Genomic DNA, 19,671 nt, shown 5'->3' with positions numbered 1-19,671 from the left:
TGTGAGTCACATGATCCGGTGTTTATAATGAAAACCAAATGAATTTGGTGTTCTTTATATGAGAAATGATGAAACATGTTACGTTGGTGCAATTCTAACAACTAAAATTGTTATGAGATCTATAAATATGTAAAAACAATTAGAAAGTGAGCCGTGAGGGCAGTTTGACATATGTGTGAGTCAGATGAGTGAGTAAACACTCGGAAAGAAACAGATTTCAGACTTTGCTCACCATTCAGAGTCAGGAATGGGGAACAACTTTATATTTTCCTGGATAAAGGAAAACACTTTAGACTTTTCAGAAGTTTATTTGAGGCCTTTTCTGCAAAGCAACACAACAGATAGCAAACAAGTGTTTATGCTCCAAAACTGAAACAATAACAGGGTTTCATGAACTGTGTGAGTTATAAGTTAAAGCTGACACAAAATACAACATGGAACAGAAACTGTGCCAAAAATTAAAAAAAAATAAAAACTAGCACTTTTACGGAAAATGCACAGAGACTTTTGTTAAACATGGATTTATAAAGCACACATCCTCCTTCAAATAAACATACGGACATCTCTTTATAGCTTTCCACAAATTCAGCTGTGCAATTAAGACAAAATAGAATTGTTGTCAATCTAAGGGTCTACACAAGCATATTGAATAAGAGCATTTTATTTTTATTTTATAGAAGTATTGTATAATATTTTAGAACCTTGAGAAAGTTTGGTAATTATTTGAATAAACAGAGAAAATCCAAAAACACATCTTAAGATGGTCTGTTTGAAGGGAATGGTGATTTCAAGAACACAATCCGTCATGAAGCAACAGGTTCTTTTCAAATCCGTGTGAAAGAAAAGCATTATAAGTGCCAAGACAAGCTTTAACGGGAGGGGAGAACAAAAATAAACGCTGACACAAAATAGATAATCAAACTTAAATTAATGCAATAATGTAACTGGCTATAAGTAGCAAGATTTATTAAGCAGTCACGTCTCTGTACCGCCTGAGAAGTCAAGAGGGAGGACAGAAGGGGACTCTAATGTTGTAAATAAAGCTTGAAAATCCACAGTTGCTAACTGATGATGCTGGTTTTAAAATACCAGTTCCTTTTTCAAAGATGCTTTGAGATCTGCAAATACCATTATTTGTATCAAAACCGATCCGGCTCTATAAATCACTAGATGATGATGATACCAGCTAAGATCACGGAAAACTTCAAAAACATTAAAACACATCCTCGGACAAAACCAAGTTTAGGAATACTGAATAGCATTTGTAGTAATATTTAGCTTTTTTGCCTACAGAATAGAATTTGCACAAAATACTGCATACTTCTGTTAATATTATTTTCTGATCTTCTGAGATTTACAAAAATATATTTAACTTCTTATTTAGATTTAGACTGCTTACACTATATGTAACTGCGGGTGCGATGTGTGCGATGTCATTTCATTTCTGCATCTGCAAATGAAATGTGTGTGTGTGTTCAGTGAGTAGTCAGTGTCAGTATATCTGAGTCAGAGCCAAACAGCTCTTTGTATAGCGGAGGGAAGTGGGAATGCACTGTGAGAGGGTAAAGCTGCCGGAACCATCGCAGTTTCTCAATATGCAGCGCACACAGAGACTTCAGCACTGGGACTCTTTGATACAGCTGGAAACACACAAAAACACAACATTACTAGTTAAAAAATCATTCCAGCCTGTACAACTCCTTACTTTCTGCATTGAAATCCTTTGTCATGCCTTCTTCTCCATCTCTTTTACCTTATGCAGTAGACTCTCTTGATTGTCTCTGTGCAGAATGTGACTAAGGGCAAGCTCCACATCTCTTCTGACTCTCTGCACTCGTTCTCTGTCTTCCAGACACGGTCGATCTACAAATGTAGAGAAAGATTCATTGATTAAGCCCGTTCTACCTCGGAGTCAGGGTTTCTGCAGTAATGTGGTTTTGCTGTGCTCGCCTGCATTGAGGAGGACCAGCGCCGTGAACACGGCCATCTGCTGTTCAGTCAGTCTCAGCGCACACAGATTGTGAGCAAACTCAAATAGAGCCGCTATTAGATCACCGCATGCTGAAAAAAAAAAAAAAAACGAGGGTTTGAACCATGTTGCCATTAGGGTAAAATGACTGAAAATAAGTTAATAATGAAAAAAGTGAATCAGAGAGCAATTATTCCTTGTAAAAAAGAAGTGTAATTGTATCGAATATGCACTTGCATATAAAATTAATGTAATAAAAGGCCACTTAAAGCTGCAGTAGGTAACTTTTGTAAAAATATATTTTTTACATATTTGTTAAACCTGTCATTATGTCCTGACAGTAGAATATGAGACAGATAATCTGTGAAAAAGTCAAGCTCCTCTGGCTCCTCCCAGTGGTCCTATTGCCATTTGCAGAAATACATCGCTCCCGTTAAGAAACAACCAATCAGAGCTGCGGTCCGTAACTTTGTTTGTGTTCAAAATGTAGAAAAATTTATATAATAAGCGAGTACACCATGAATCCATTTTCCAAACCGTGTTTTTAGCTTGTCCTGAATCACTAGGGTGCACCTATAATAAGTGTTTATATTCTGACTATTTTAGATTGCTTCGGGGGTACTGCAGCGGAGTAACCCAGTACCTTTGTGATTCTTCATAGACATAAACAGAGAGAAGTAGTTCCGGCTACAATGTTCTTCCGCAAGACGCAAGCAGTTCTGTTTATTAACCACTAGAGCGTCAAAAGTTACCTTCCGCAGCTTTAAGTGTACTTAAAGAATGTACACTTTCTAAAAACACTTTACAACACTTTGTAATAATGTCAAATTAAATGTTTTTCTTGCATTTTTAGATTCAAACGTTTTAATCATCTTTTGCTTTTTGCTTATTTTGACATGTGACTAATTTACTAAGTTAGTTAATATATTTTAAATACACTAAATTGCAACTTCATCATTTTTACAAATATATTCATATTTAGATACATGACAAGTTTCAATAGAAATTGCATTAAAGTATATTTTAGTTTACTATAAATCTTTGTTAGTACATTCGGCGGTATACTTTAATCACATTTAAAAGAAAAAATAATTCTGATAATTATATAATTATAACATAACAATAAATTAGTTGGTGATTAAAAAAATCAGCACTCATGCAGTTATGCTAGTTACATTTAATATTAATTTAAGCTACATTTACTGTATAAATGTAACTACATTTTAATTTAAAGTGCAATGCAGTTAAGTTTCTGAAAACATTACATTCAGTTCACAATTAAGTATATTCTCTTAAACTATATTTTTCCATAGGAAGGATTTCTTTTTCACAAGGGATAAGATAAATGTGGTAAACACAAGTTTTTATAAATAAGCTGACCAAAATCCTCTTGAAGACTAAGGGTGATCGCTGTAAACCACAATATCCCTTTAACTCACCGAGGGATTTGAAAAGTTCTGTTCCTGCAAATTTGCCGTCAAAGAATACTGTGTTGTTTTCTGTGTTAAACATCCGACTCATCCGAACCAGGACCACTTCCATGGACCCTAGTAAGACAGAAAGGCACGCACAGAAAAAGGCAGAGAGGAGAGAGCAACATACACAGAATAACAGAAAGAGAAATGAGAATGGAAGAGGAGAAGACAAAGCCAGAAAGGTGACAGGTTTTTGAGAGATAGACACAGGACAGAGAGAGAGAGAGATGAGAATGGAGCTATAAACCTTGTAAACCTTACCAGCCGTAACTGATTAACTAGTATGTTGCACGGACAGCTATATCTCACCACTCTTGAGGAGAGCAATCTGATCGTTCTGACCAAGCTGACGGAATCCTGGGATGCGTTTAGCAAACTCCACCACGTACTGAACAGCATCGGTCAGCCGCACCGCACAGTGCTGCCACATCTCATCCACCGACTGCGGAGAGAGGAAGAGAGAGATCAAGAGCGTGAGAAGAGAGAGAAACATTTCAGAAAAACATTCTGAAACACTGGGATTAATATTTAAATGTGAGGCATGTGATTCCCTAAATATAACAACAAACACGTTATAAAATAGCAGGAATTTACAGGAATTCCGGGCCATCTTTAAATCGTTTTATACGTTTTTGTCAGTTCTGCAGTTCAGAAATCCAGGTTTTTAATCGTATCTGATGGCAGTTCACAGGTTTTTAACATTCAGAACACTTCGTTTGTCAAGATTAGTTTCGAAAAAACATTGCACTTGAAAAATGTAAATCGTCATAATGGACCAGTGGCGGTTCAAATGTGTTTAACAGTCAGATTCGCACTGACGACTTTGATCAACCGAAAAACTCTTTAAAATTACATCACAATTGAAAAATAAATCAAAGAGAATGGCCGTTCGAGGGTGTTTAACAGAAAGTTTGCACTGACGAGTGGTTTTGATACACCAAAACAAACTCAAAACATTGTTTGATTTAGTTTGAAATGACATCACAATTATTAATTATTCGATTTAGCTTGAAGTATATCAGAGCCTAAGCAAAACCTTTTCTCTGCTGTGAAATTATTTAGCTTAATTCTGACTTTATTTCTCACAACTTCTTTCTGTGACTTTACATCTCATAATTGAGATTTTATTTTGACGTGTGACTAATTTACTAAAGGGTTTTAAATATAAAGTTAATATATTTTATATAACTTCATCATTATTACAGATGTATTCATATTTAAAATATATATTTAAATACATGACATACAAGTTTCAATAGAAGTGGCATTAAAGTATATTTTAGTTTACTATAAATCTTTTCTAGTACATTCGGCGGTATACTTTAACCACATTTCAAAGAAAAAATAATAATAATATGATAATAAATGATCATAAAGAAGTAGGTGATTCAAAAATCAGCACTCTGAAGTTATGCGTTACATTTAAAATGAATTTAAATTACATTTACTGTATAAATGTAACTATATTTTATTTGATTTAGTTTGAAATGACATCACACTTATTCATTCTTCGATTTAGTTTGAAGTATATCAGAGCCTTTACAATAAATAAATAAAAAAATGCTAAACTTTTTCTCTGCTGTGAAATAATTTTGCTTAATTATGACTCACTTATTTCTGACTTTACATCTCACAATTGAGATTTTTAATTAATTAATTAACATGTACTTTGCTCTGGTAAGCGTGGATCTCCTCTCTGCTAAAAACCTTCCATCTGAGAGCCTGGAGCTCTTCCGGCCGATACTGAGTTGTCTCTCTGTGCGAACGTACGATACTTGCAGAGAGCTCCTCTGTCAAAAAAACAACCAAAAACACACACACATAAACGGAGGCATGTTAATCCAAAAGCAAAACCACACTACTACAACACCACAAGGTGTGATCACATCCACTTTATAACACCACATATTACACATGAATCTTTAAAATGCTTGTGGTTCTCACCTATGTGGAGAGACGTCTGGTAAGAAAAGAACAAGCTCTCGGGGTCAAAAGGACGAAAGCCCATTTCACTGCCGCTCATGTTCAGAATAGCCTCTGGTGTAGACCCAGTGGAGTCAAATCCTGAAAGAGAGAAAGAGAAAAAAACTATATCATATGAGATTTATCTACAAGATGAAAAGTACTTCCTTCGGTGTTGAATTTCTCACCTCTCCCAGCTGGCAAGCTGTTGCTGTCCCCTCTTCTGTGGGAGCTCCTGTAGGCCAGACTCTGAGCCTGGGCCTCGCCTATGCGACACTCCAGGTATGGATGCACCTCTGGGGGGCAGCCTTGCAGGTCAGGCTCTACAGAGTAAGGGTAAGCTGGAGGTAGAGGTGGGATGAGATGTGGTGACTGTTCTCTGGGCTCTTTGCTGGATCGGTAGGCTGGGAGAGGCTGGGGCTCTTGGACTGAGTTGGCCTGAAGACGCTGCTGCTGCCGATGTCTCTCGACTTCTGCAAACAGAGAGTCTCTCTGGCGCTTTGACATACGACCAAACTTCACCGCTGAGGGAGATGAGAAAACATAACCACAGTTGTGAGACTGCGTAACATTTTGATTGAATTAAAAACTGCTTTAATGCACAAACTGAGCATCACAATTGTGAAATAAATCACAGATCCACCCATGCTTCTTACCGTCGCGGCTCATTCCTTGAGCGACACATTTTTTGAGGCGGCAGCTCTGGCAGCGGTTGCGGCTGGCGCGATCAATGGGGCAGTTGCTCTGTCTGGAGCACGAGTACTGCACACTGGAGGACTGACTTCTGCGGAAGAAGCCCTTTTGGGAAAGAGAGAGAGGCGGATGGGGTTTAGAACAATTACATGTGATGTGTTAAGGAAGCATTGCATCCTGTTTGTGAATCCCTTACATCCAGCTTAAATTATGACTATTTTACATTAGTAAAGTATTTTTTTTTCCTTACCTTGCAGCCCTCACAAGTGATGACTCCATAATGAACCCCTGATGACTTATCTCCACAGATCTTGCATGGGATCACCTCAATCTGAGCTATAGACGCAAACAGAACAATACAAACAAAAACAATGAAGCCTTGATCGTGAGCTTTACCACAAAATGTGTTGAGACTTCACAGTTGTTTGAAATAACACCCAATGCTATTAATCAGATTAAAATGCTAGCCAGCAGAGGGCAGTGTATGTTTTTAACATAACACTGATAATGAGAGGAATTGTTTGAGAACCAGTCAGCATATTACACTGATTTCTGAAGCATCATGTGAAACTGAAGACTGGAGTAATGGCTGCTTTAAAACGATATGAAAATACAAGAAAGTTGTAATTTTTACTGTATTTTGATCTAATAAATTTAGACATGGTGAACATAGGTGACATGCAAAAACACACACATGAAAATGTACACAAATACGTATATATATATATATATATATATATATATATATATATATATATATATATATATATATATATATATATATATATATATATATATATATATATATAAACATTTTATAAAGTATAGAGATACTTTTATAGAGACACATTTCTGCTTAACCCAGAATAAGCCGAACTATTTATCAATAATTATATGCAATTAAAGCACATGCATTCCAAGGGGGAAAAACGTTACACTGTCAGTGTCAGTGCTTTCAAATGTTAAAATGGTCAGAGAAAAGTCTTACATTTTTTTTTTTGTAATAGATGTCCTATTTAGATGTCCTAAATACAAACTCAAAGTATTCAAGTGTACAAGCACAAATACACAGAAGTAGATATACACAAGCCTGCTGAAACACAAACACACACTGGTTTTGTAACAGACTGAAGATAATCCCTGAAAGCCACATTAAGAAATCCTAATCTAATGAACAGAGGGGGCACGAGGAGGAGGAGGACGGAAAGGAAAAGAGAGAGGTATGAATGAAGTGTAGCTGTGCTGTTCTCTGCTACGGACACAAACACACGTGCACATAGACGCATATTATTATAGTTTGTATACTAGGCTAATGATATTTTAATGATATACAAGACTGTAACAAAAACATAATTTATTTTTCAGGTTTCATAGTGGGGACATTTGGTCTGAAAATGTAGCACAAACCTGACACACAGGCGTGCACAGCTGCTGAGATTATAGTGTATTTAACAATAATATCAGAAACACAAAACGCACAGGCACAGGTCTTAAAACCCATTAGTTTAAATTGCAGTATAACAGAAGTAGTGGCAGATATTGTCTTCTGAATTATGGTTTACATCCAGGTGAAACAGATTATCAGAAAGAAAACCCTGTAGAACGGGGACTTCCATACACAGGCTGTTGACTGGATGGGGACGGATCTGAATGCAACTTGTGATCCGTTGGGTAAAAAAACGTATGCATTGATAAATCATTTGTAATAAGATCAACAATATGCATTTTGAAAATAGAATGAATTATCATTTCATGCTGATTTACTGTATATTCTGGAGTCTGTCGCTTAAGACAGAGAGAGGTTTTCTTACATTTCCGGTGTATTTGAAGGTTTCTAAGCTAACACCAAAATGTATGTGTTCTGTACATTAGTGTGTGTGTGTGTGTGTGTGAGAGAGAGAGAGTGTGTGTGTGTGTGTTTAGTCAAAATGACAGTAAATCTAACCTACTTATTTCTTGGAATCCAGCAATGTGTGTGTGGCTATGTGATGTGGTCACATCGTCCAGTACCATGGAACATGAGTACCTTTCCCTCAAGCATACATACACACCTACACACACACACACACACACACACACACACACACACACACACACACACACACACATGCAGGTGGGAGGAAGTACATATACAGTGCAAAGGGAAGTGAATCAGAGAATGATACAAGGTTAAAGTTCATAAGTTTAAAGATGCATCAGTGGTGCTCTGCTGTTCATGCACATTATTTGTGCCAGCAGTGATTTTGTCTCATGGGAAGTCAGAGTGTATTGTGAGGGTGGCTTATAATGTTAACATGAACTCCAAGCTCTCTGGATTTACTGTGATACGGCACGGTTCTCAATATCTGTGAATGTAGCACAACAACATTGGGGTTAAATGTCAGGTGAATTGTCAGTCATCATCATTTGTTGCAGCATATGATGCTGCATCTGTAAAAGATTTGTCTTTTATGCAAGTCCTCTTTCTGACTTTTGTGTTGATCTAATTTCTTTATAACTTTCTTTCTACCTTGCCAATTCTTTTCTTCATTGAATTTTCCAAATACACAAAAAAAAATGAAGCTCTCATTCTATCACGATAGAAGAACCATTTTATATTCCCCAAGAACCTGTCAGTGAACAGTTCTTGAAATAACCATTTTTATAGTGTGAATATCAATTGTTTTGTTTTGCTCAATTTTGCCCACCAGAAGATAAAGATAAAGCAGAACTGTTCATCTCTAAGCAGCCCACAGCTGCATACATTGTCTTAATCCACGTTGAATTTGGTGAACCGTTTGGCGCACTGATTCATTGGCCATAGTCTTGTTGGATTTGAAGTGGCGCTGCACAGACCGATCGGTGTATGACACAAAAGCTCAAGGAGTCGTCTGCTCTCTAAGCTCTTGCGGTTCTTTGATGTCACACACCGAACAGATCATCACTAGTCGAACAAGCCTAATGATTCAATGAACCATTCATAAAGAACCATTTACTTCACTCCTGAATGAATCAAATGAATGAATAAATGACTCAATGACTTAATCATTAAGACATTCACCAACACCTACTGGCAGTTTTAGTTTATTATTTAGAATATAATTTCATTAAAGAAATAATTTCCTAGTAATAATAATAAAATTAAGAAAATAAATGATTAAAGTTATAGTTCACCCAACCAAAAACGACAATTCTGTCATCATTTACTCACATTGTCCAAAAGAGTGGGCTATATGAAATAAATTTCATCAAACAATATATTTCTTGCTGAACCTACTTTTTGTAATGCCTGATGCTTTGCACAACAATGACTTTAAATGATCTTTTGGGAGTCATTTCTACAAATTTGATGCGAGATTAATTCGATTTATTAATCAGCACATCATGTAATTAATTAGATAAAAAAAATTAATCGCTTACCAGCCCTAATCTAAATATTATATATTGAAATTATTAAATTAAACCATATTTAATTCTATTTTATTTACGTATTAAAATCTGTGGGGAGAGAAATTAAAAGGATAGTTAGATCTCTTAAAAGGAAAATAAAAATTCTGTCATTTATTCAAGTTGTTCCAAACCTGTAAGAGTTTGTATCTTCTGCTGAACACAAGGGAAGATATGGTCCCCAACAACTTCCATTGTGTGGAAAAAATAAACAATACTATGGAAGTCAATGGCTACCATCAACTGTTTGATTCTTCAAAATATCTTATTTTGTGTTCAACAGAAGAAACAAACTCATGCAGAAAAGTGAGTAAATGAAAGCAGAATTTTCATTTTTGGGCGAACTATTTCTTTAAGGTGGTCTTTGTGAATAAATGAATGAATGAATGAATGAATATATTAATAGTCAAATAATTTAAATAATTAATATTTTGACTTTTGTTTCATGTAAAATTGGCTGGTGACCAAAAAATAAAATAAAATAAAAATAGATGTTAAATTATTATCTAAAACCAATAAAAGTTTTAAATAAAATAAATCTTCCTCACCTCCCACCTTTTAGTTTTGCAACACTTTTGGTGCGTTACCCTGCATTATTAATTCACACCAGTACCTCTGCTGGTGCCCTTCAGAATAACAGTGCAATGCTGCTTAACCCAGGGTTAAAAAGGGCTTAACTTGGTGTTAAAGAAGAAATTTACTAATTGAGTATAGTGTGAACCGTCTATAACAATAATGGATTATGCTATTATTCTGAAATGATTTGATAAAAAGGTGATCTGAGTTCAAGTGGAATCTGAATGTGTCTCGTCAGCCTGCCCTTTTCATGTCAGAAATTCAAGCTTCTTTTGATGAGTTTTCCCACCTGGTCCATCAAAGCCCTTACAGTGGGTGAATCAAAGAAGGGCATTTTTCTCACAAAAACAGCAAAATCAAATAACACGTCACAAGAAAACAGGGAGATTCACCGTGACTGACTTAGACTGGGGGAATATTGAGTGTGAGGAGGTGGACGCGAAGGTGTCAACCTCAGAGTCTTTTTAAGTGGTTTACTGGCTTCTCTTTCACTCTGACTTTCCCTCTTTCATGCATTATCTCGCTCTGTCTTTCCCTCTCTCTGTCTCGCTCACAAAGGATGCGACTGCCAGTAATATGCTCTTTCATCTGTGTTTTGTACTGCCAGGAATGTCCATCCCCCTCTTCACCCCGCCCCTCTCTTTCTCATCCTCTCCTCTCCATCTCCCAAAGGAAGTTTGATGGAAATATTAATCTGATACGGCACTCATAAAAGAAATATATTAAAAAAAATACATCACAAGAAATCAAAACATCTCATATTTCGTGTCTGAAATTGACTGCAACATTAGTCATGCAATATCATGCACATTTATAACGTGTTATTATAAGTGTAAAGCCTGGCATATGATAGTCAGACCAAAACTGAAAAAATATAGAAATAAGAAATTAATGAATTAAAATGAAATAAATATGTGCGGTTGCTGATATGTGTTTTTCTATTTTTCATGTGGCTTGTAAATCAGTGGGAGTTACAACAATTTACTCTATAACAGATTACTTGCATATAATGCATGTTAATATCAGTTGTCACCCTGTAATATATGTTATCTTAAATGCTTATTTTTATGATCCAAAATGTGTAGCTTTTTGGGGGGGGGGGGGGGGGGGGGCCCAAAACAGTCAATTCAATTCAATACAATACAACGATCATTGAGATATGTGCAAATAAATGTTTCTCAAAAGCCTGAAATTTCTGTTTATAATGAAATGACATCATATCTGACACATTTTAACAAGATTTTTCTTTAAAAAAAATTATGTACAGATAATCAAATAAACCTAATTTGCTAACCTAAGTGTCACAAGCTGGACATGGACATTTTTTATGATAAAAGGCCTTTGAATAGTTAAGAAAGTATGATCTATTAACCATAAGGCAGAAGGCACATACTGGGTTGTGTATAACAGGTATTTTCAGCAAAGTTTAGATCGCATTGAGAATTTAGAGGAATTATTGCATACAATAATTCGAGTGTGCATGTTTCTGTGTCAGTGTGTGTTTATGTCACTGTGTCAAGGTGTCTTTATTTAGGGCACAAAGGAAACTCCTTGCAACAGTTTTTGCATGAGTGTGTGTCTCATGTCAGAGTGTGTGTGTCTGGAAAGAAGGGGTGAATGTGGCTTGACGTCCTACTGCATGTGACATTACTGCCATGTTTGTTTGTAGTTTTGAGTCAGTCGATAACTTAAATGCCATATGATTAATAACTCTTGAGCAAGGTAAACGACAGCATCACAATTCTGTTTGGCAGATAGCACCAAAGAAATAAGCATACATAGTTATTTTCACCACTGATGAGCCTGAGATGCAAGGCAGTGTTTGATTTACATTGCAACAGTCCATTACAATCATTTATGGGTCCTAAAGACAGCAGCTAAAATGTCTAACATGAGACTTAATTATAATTTTAAATTTCAGTTCTCATACATATTTTTTTTCATTATTGTTATTTTAGTACATCAACTTAAAATCAACGTAAACTAAATTAAAAGTTTTTTATTTAGTTCTAAAAATGTTTTAAATGTATTTTATTTTGAGAAGTATTTGAGAAGAACATTTTTTTTTTGTTAACTATGATTACCCTGCTCATGATTTTGCAAAAAACAAAAAATGTATTTCATAAGGCCATACAGCTACATTTGAATAGCCGTTGATGGAAAAGATCGAAGAAAACTTCACTTCCTGTAACTGCGTACTGAAACGAGAACCAATAACGACAAACGTTTATTATCTCCCGCCTCATTTTCAGCGTTTTCTTTTCTTTCTTGTGCGCTCGTTGGAAAAGCCTGAAAAATGGAGCAAAATGTACTGCGCTAGATTTAAAGGAACTGATTTTTCACCTGTGTTTTACTGTATTTTGAATTGTTCATTGCATTTTGTTATGTTTTAGAGTTAAAGGAAATTCGTATTGTCCTAGCAGAAAATTGTTCGTACCTTTACATGTTACACAACACTTTTAACATCTCCATGAGGGATTTCTTTACTAATTGGTCTCTGTCACACACAAGCATGATCTAAAAAACAATTTCTTCCTGGGTGCCTGGCTTGTGTTTTCTGTCTAAGGGTGTTTAAATTACACTGATACCAACATGTTCCCTCGCACACATAAACTCCAACAAAAGAGAAATATCGGCTTAGAGACAAAAAGCTCCTCATTCTCATGATATCGCTCTGAAACCACATGCTGATAAAGACATTTCTCTTCTTCTCTTCTCTGCTATCTGTTCACCTAAACCACATGCTGATACTGACTAAAAGAGGCTTCTTGTTTCTCATTTCCTCTGCTCAGATGATGAAAAATATACCAGAAAATAAAAATAAAAGAGAGAAGAATAGCTTAAATTTCTGTGAATTTGAGTTCAGAATTATTACAGAGTTCTGAAAAAAAAAAAAAATAATAATAAAAAACGGATTCTCAAACTAACGACTTTGATTATTAGGCCTCTAAAAAATACCGCTATTTTTTTTTCTGTTTACATTAGATGAATAACAATGATCACATTTGCTAATGTGAATTAATGTAGTATAACCACAAATGAGTAATTATTAGCAGTCATTAATCCCTGAGGTACTCACCACAGATGAAGATCAACACAAGGCATTGACATATCCATACAAAACTGCTGAAAAATTAAGGTAAATGTCGCAACGGAGAAAAACTGAATTAAAAATTTTCAAAGTTCAAAACTGAACAAACTTTTGGAATTGTACTTAAATGATGCACTTTAACTGTGAGAGACTTCTACATGTATATCTCTCAGATCATGCAGGTTTCCAGAAATGAAGATACTATCTCACCTATATATATATATTGCTGCTTGACTGTAAGTAAGATGTGAGCTGAGATATGTCGTAAATGATTATCTCTGATGTACCTCTGATAGAGAAAAATTACATAAAACTATACCGCAACTTCAGTATTTAGGTCTGAAAATGCCACTGCAGATGGTGCAGGTCCTCCTACTTTTTATGATCTTTTTTTCTTTTTTTTTTCTTTTTTTTTTTTACTTATAAAACTTTTTGCATTGTGTGAGGATATACAGAATACTTAGTATAATTTAATACAGAAAAAATAGTATTCTAATTAAAAAAAGATCCATATACATAATATCTCACATAAAATAAATTTGAATAGCCGTTGATGGAAATCACCTACACAAACAAACATAATTATTCACTTTTTGTTTATATATATATATATATATATATATATATATATATATATATATATATATATATATATATATATATATATCATTTTCTCACTCTTCTGTTCACACACACAATAAAGACAGTGAAGCCAAACATAAAAAGCAGTTACAAATGTACAGTACATAGAAAACTATAGTTCTGTTTTTATGACATTAAGTTATTGGATTTGATATGTAATAACATATGCATGTTATTTTACTGTTTTAGCTAAATGCAATACCTGTTCTCAGGACAACAAAGGTCTAATGAAATGTTTAATTTGGAGAAAGAAAGCAGAAAATTTAGAATCTCCAAAAGCTCATATTAAAGATAGTGTTGGGATTTAAGAGCCCATATTGTACTTCTTTAGAAACAGCATTCTGCAATGTAAACTAGTGAAAAACCTCAAGGTTCCACTAACGGAAATCCTCGAGTTGAACAAAAGAGTGCTGTGACAGGACAAAAAAGAAAAAGAAAAAGAGTCATCAAGAGAAAGAATGAAAGAGAGAAGAAGAGAGAACCTGGAAACATCAAGAGCTTTATAGTTTTCAAAAAATACAGATACTGATGAGACAAACTCAGCAATTCTGCAGGATCCTTATTTGATGCAGCACATTTGATTCATATCTAACTGAATAACATATCTGATGCTAAGACTTGCTAATAAAGTGCTAGAACACTATTGTTTCACTACAACAGCTCAATGTTTAAAAATCACAAGCTTTTGTGAAACAAACAAAAAAAATGAATGTGTACTAACATATAATTAATTTAAGTTATTTATGAAAGAAATATTTATTTTTCTAAAATAAAATATGAATTAGAAATTAAAGTATTACCTCTATATATATATATATATATATATATATATATATATATATATATATATATATATATATATATAAATTCACAAAGCAGCAGCACACCCACAAACACATCTTTTGTCACAGGAAAGTGCCAGAAGATAAGATGAAATAAGCTGAGCTTGATAAGAGAGATGTGCTTAGCATGTGGTTTCAGACACACACACACACACACACACACAAAAAACATATATGCACATTTATATTTTTTTTTCATTGTCTAAATTAATAATACATATGATCTTAGGTCTTGAAGGCATTGAATTATTCTTTTTTTTTAAATCGGTCTGAAAAAGCTTGGTAAATTCAGAGGGAAAGAATATCTTTTGGATTTTCAAGGCTTTAGTCACAGAGTCATAAGTTGGATATAATAAGACATTTAAGAACAAGAGTGAAAAAGGCAAAAAAAAAAAAAAAAGCGGCAAATTTATACATATATCAGTGTGCTGAGCACATTTATGAGTTTCAGCTTTCCTTTTGTAAAATTCAGTTTCATAAGCATTTGGTCAATATGAAAACACATGTAGACTGATTTTTTTTTTTCATTATGTTTTTAAACTTTTTTAAACATAAGCCAGTTCATAAACTTTTGAACTTTTTGATTGCACTGTTTTACCTGGTAACAATGAAGAAAAACAAGCCAAAATGTAGGGGATGGAAAAATAGCATTCAAACAAAAGCTCTGCATGCACACCTGTGCACATACACACACATGTGTGTGTGTGTGTGTCGACATACAGACTCACACACAGGGACTGAACGGGTGACCACAGCGCAGAATAGTCTTGCAGCTGGCGAAGCGTTCATTGGCAGTAAATTCAGAAAGTATGTGTGTGTGTGTGCAGTTAGAATCTAGTGCAACGTTGCAAAATGCCTCATCTGCATGTTTTCTCAATGTGCGTATAAAACCAAAAAGTGTATTCAATAAAAACTAACAATTTTCTTTCCAGTTGCATTCATCGGATAGAGATCAAAACAGCTATCCCGGAAGGTCTTTCTGCTCGCACCTTCCTCTCTGCCTCAGTCTGACTGACTAAAGGAGTGCTTCTCTCTGTCTAATACAGAATAAAAACAAAACCTTTCAGGCGTTTGTGCAGAAGAACAAGAGTGAACTGTTCTCATAAGGTTCAGATATCTTCTGATTCTATTCTTAAATATCTTAAATAAGTTGTATAACAATTTAATAAGCATATCATCAAAACAAATTCTTAACTATAGCTTTTAATAAAATATAAATAAAGAAATTCAAATAAATAAAAAAATATCACTAAGGACTGTCTTTACAAATCTTTAAACATTTTATTGTATTGAAAGGATATTTTCTGATACACAAAAATTTGGCATAACTATGGCAAAAAACACATGCGTTTGCAATCTGGACATGATTAGTTTTCATAATTTTTATAAAAATAAAAATACTAAAGTTATTAAAATATGAAGTAACATATAGAGGTGTGGAAATGATGCAATGACTAAAATATGAAATAAAATCAAAACTATCTTTTAGTTTCTACAAAGAAACTCGCCTACTTTACAACTTACAACGCACACTGTTCAACTTCATGAGGTGCATCCTGGGATGTTTTTCAACAGTATTTGTTTATAAATTGTAAAAAATGTATCTAGCAAAGAAATGGATAAGTATTGTAGACAGTTTACGTATATCTATCCAGCACTGAAGCTTTTTAAGATCATGAGAAACAAATGAATTTGCACGAGTACGTACACAATAGAAAATGTAATTTTTTAAAATGAAAATCAATGCAAGAGGTGAGACACTCTCAGTTGTGGTTGGAATCTGGAATTCTTTTATAGTGCCTTAAGTACTTTTCTTAATCACACACAAACACACACGCTTTCAGTGCTTTCAGTAGGGTGCCGGACTACAGCGAGAGCTTCAGTGCAAACCTGCATCAGATAATGCAAAGTGATAAGATACAGCACAGCTGAGTTCAGCAAGTTCTGCTTGAATTGTAGCAATTTTGATGAGTAGATATTTAACCGCATGCGATATGTGGGCTGCTACGGAAAATTCAGTTTTAGGGGATTGTACAAAAATGCCTGTGAAAGAGTCATTTCTGAACGGTGTCCACATCCACAAGCCTCATGAACGAACATCATCTGATACTCTCGGGGTCCTCAGGTTTTGTCTGTGTGGGTTTCAGGATAAAGTAAACAAAAATACAGGGAGAGTTAAAGTTCGTCTTTATCCTTTTAGCAGTTACTTCGCCTTTATTCTGTTACGGCCACACACAGTGACTCAGAACTGAGGATGTTATATTGAGGCAGTTTCTGAAAGCGAGACCATATCTTGCAGTGTTCGTTTTATAAATGAGATAATCTGCATGTAAAGGCCTTTATCTGTAGGCTCCTCATCATATCTATAGTTGTGGTACTAATCATAACAGCCACAAAGCACAAGATAAACTAATAATCAACTGATACTGTGGCTTATTCCGCTAGCTTCCTCACTAACTGTTTACCAATCTAGATGAACTGATACTGGCTCAATTTATTATGAGTGCATGGATCTATCTAAAGTTTATATTTATAAAAAAAAAATCTAAATGATTATCTGCATCATTTTTATTTTATTTTATAATTTTTTTTGTCAAGAAACACTGTAAAAGTACTGATAAATACATAATTTAGGTTATTTTCGCTTAATTGAGATATTATGATTATGTTTTTCATATGTTTGCACAGAAAAGTCCTGTTATTTTTTAAGATTTTGTACAGATTGAAGAAAGTTGAGTTTAAAAAGGGTACTTTCCATTTCAACTTGATTATTGGCTTTTTCATGTCAAGCCATATTTAAGACTAAACTAATGTTGTGCTTTAATATGAATTGTGAAAATGGAAATGGCATACTTGATGTTAAATGTGTGAAAATCCCTATTACTAAACTCAGTGAGAATGAGTAGAGTCACACACCCACGCTGGATCCACTTCACACAAGCACACACACACACACACACACACACACACACACACACTACCCATGAGTCTACTGTTAAAGCCATTAATAAATTAATAAATAAGGTAAAGGTAAATATGAAGCAAGTATGAAAAATAGAATAAGAACAAATGTAGCTGCATGGAAAATTTCTATTAAGTACTTTTCTAGTATATTAAACCTGCACAAGCGTCTTATCAAGTCAATTTGAATATTTTAAGAGCATTTTAAATTATAAAAGGCACATTGATTCTATTACAAACATTGATTATTATGTTGTGCATTCACGCCATCTTTCATCCGTCATGAGGTCATCAGGTTCATCAGGCAATGCAAAGGCATTTTGAATTTATAAGAAATTATAAATCAAAATCCTGATCTCAAAATCCGATCTACACTGCTTTTCTGTATTCCTACAAAGTCCTGCATATCATACGATCTCATCCTCCATGATGTGAATCATCCAGCTCTGACTTCAGTGGTTCACGACACCTCGGACGATTCATCTCCCTGCTAATATGGTGGAACGAGTCACGTACAACTACAAACAACACAGCGAAACTCCAAAAAGGTCAATCTGAAAGTATATAATCACTACATCCTAAACAAAACGGACACAAAGGTGTTTTGCAACTTGTCCTTTGCGATATAAGTTGAAATTACAAAGACATGAGGATGCATCCAATGTGATGTTAACATACATTTGTCACACACCAGCACAAACCTTAGTGAAAATACATACTTACTAGGCCAAACACAAAAAAAAAAACACGAATGCCTACCTCGCATCATCTTCACAGCATGTGTGAACTGCTGTCTTTCTCTGGTGAAGATACAGGTCAAAATCACTCAGTATGGTTGACAGCTCTGTGTCACAGTTAATCAAACTTCTAAACAGATGATGCTGTCGCAAGGTGAGAGATGACAGAGAGATTAGGTGGTTGTCTGTCCGTAGGTGACACAGAGAGAGAGAGAGAGTATTTGTGTGTGTTTGTATCCGTGAGTGACAAAGAGGGAGAGGGCCTGTCCCTTTCAAACTCTAGATAGATACACCTCTTTCTACCGCGCACGCATGATCATGATGTCTCTTCTGAAGAACTTCATGTGCTGTTTCTCTGTCCGTCTATAGGTGGACTCTTCTTTCTCTTTCTCTTTCCATTTCAGCAGTGAGCAGCTCACCTCTGTATGTGTGTTTTCAATGTGTCTTTCTGAAATCCTGAATTCCTCACTCTATCCTGCTCTTTTTCCAAAAGTGGACACACAATTAAAAACTCCCAAACACTATCAAACTCTCCTGAATCATTTCTGTTCCTTGGTTTTTGCTGGCAGGGGAAAAAAAGGCCAAAAGCTGTCTCTGGGACGGTACCCTTTAAAAATGTACCTTATTTACCCCTAAATGGTGCATATTAGTACCTTAAAGGTAAATATTAGTGCCTAAATGGTACGGGTTTGTATGCCTATTACAGATTTTGTACCCTTTAAACAAGACATGCAGGGTTTTAATTGTAAAGAGCTTGACTTGTCTTTTGTCTATTATTTTTAATGACGAACAGTTGAGAAAGGATATGAGGCTGGTCTCATAGGTGGCAGAGTGTATTGGTGTAAACAACATGGTTAAGATCGTCATGTGATATTGTTGCCGCAGAGTGTTATTATTGCTTTTCATTATGAATCATGGTTCAACCACGCTCTGCCTGTTTTCTAATCCACCTATAGTCACACTCAAACAAAGCCTGAACACTAATATGATATGAAACACACTTTTTCCTAACATTTTTATCAAATGAATTTGACTGCTAAACGATGTGTATATAAGACTTTGAAAATGATACGGAGGTTATGTGGACGCTGTCATGAAGGTCAAGTTGAAATGCAAAAACAAAACATTAAAGAAGGCGCAAAAGAGAAAGAGATGAGAAATACTTAATGCACGCTTGTATTCAAACACAGAGGCGGGAAAAGTTTTAAACAGCATCTTTTCACCAAAATACTCTCAGATCTTATCTTCATTCAGATGCACACACCCATAGCTGTGCGCACCTGTGCGTGCGTGTCTA

At 35.0% G+C, this 19,671-nt stretch overlaps 1 protein-coding gene across 3 annotated transcripts in view; it reads right to left on the bottom strand.

Annotated features, from left to right (window-relative positions):
• Window positions 1–288: 288 nt before the first annotated feature.
• Window positions 289–19,671, bottom strand: part of LOC128031018 (nuclear receptor ROR-alpha A) — a 28,891-nt gene continuing 9,508 nt past the window's right edge. For 2 of the 3 annotated variants that reach the window (XM_052619191.1, XM_052619192.1), the window contains 10 exons: window positions 6,350–6,435; window positions 6,063–6,204; window positions 5,595–5,930; window positions 5,389–5,508; window positions 5,113–5,234; window positions 3,754–3,886; window positions 3,409–3,516; window positions 1,951–2,061; window positions 1,754–1,863; window positions 289–1,640 (listed from right to left, as the gene is read on the bottom strand). In XM_052619191.1, coding sequence (XP_052475151.1) covers window positions 1,476–1,640; window positions 1,754–1,863; window positions 1,951–2,061; window positions 3,409–3,516; window positions 3,754–3,886; window positions 5,113–5,234; window positions 5,389–5,508; window positions 5,595–5,930; window positions 6,063–6,204; window positions 6,350–6,435 — 1,433 coding nt within the window. In that variant the 3' untranslated portion in view covers window positions 289–1,475. Of the gene's footprint in view, window positions 1,641–1,753; window positions 1,864–1,950; window positions 2,062–3,408; window positions 3,517–3,753; window positions 3,887–5,112; window positions 5,235–5,388; window positions 5,509–5,594; window positions 5,931–6,062; window positions 6,205–6,349; window positions 6,436–18,396; window positions 18,438–19,671 lie in introns of all 3 variants that reach the window. The other variant, XM_052619193.1, reaches the window with a different exon arrangement.

The sequence above is a fragment of the Carassius gibelio genome, chromosome A16, assembly GCF_023724105.1.
Source record: "Carassius gibelio isolate Cgi1373 ecotype wild population from Czech Republic chromosome A16, carGib1.2-hapl.c, whole genome shotgun sequence".
Classification (NCBI taxonomy): Eukaryota; Metazoa; Chordata; class Actinopteri; order Cypriniformes; family Cyprinidae; genus Carassius; species Carassius gibelio.
Note: the sequence above shows the minus strand (reverse complement) of the source record. Positions and strands in the feature narration are given on the sequence as shown.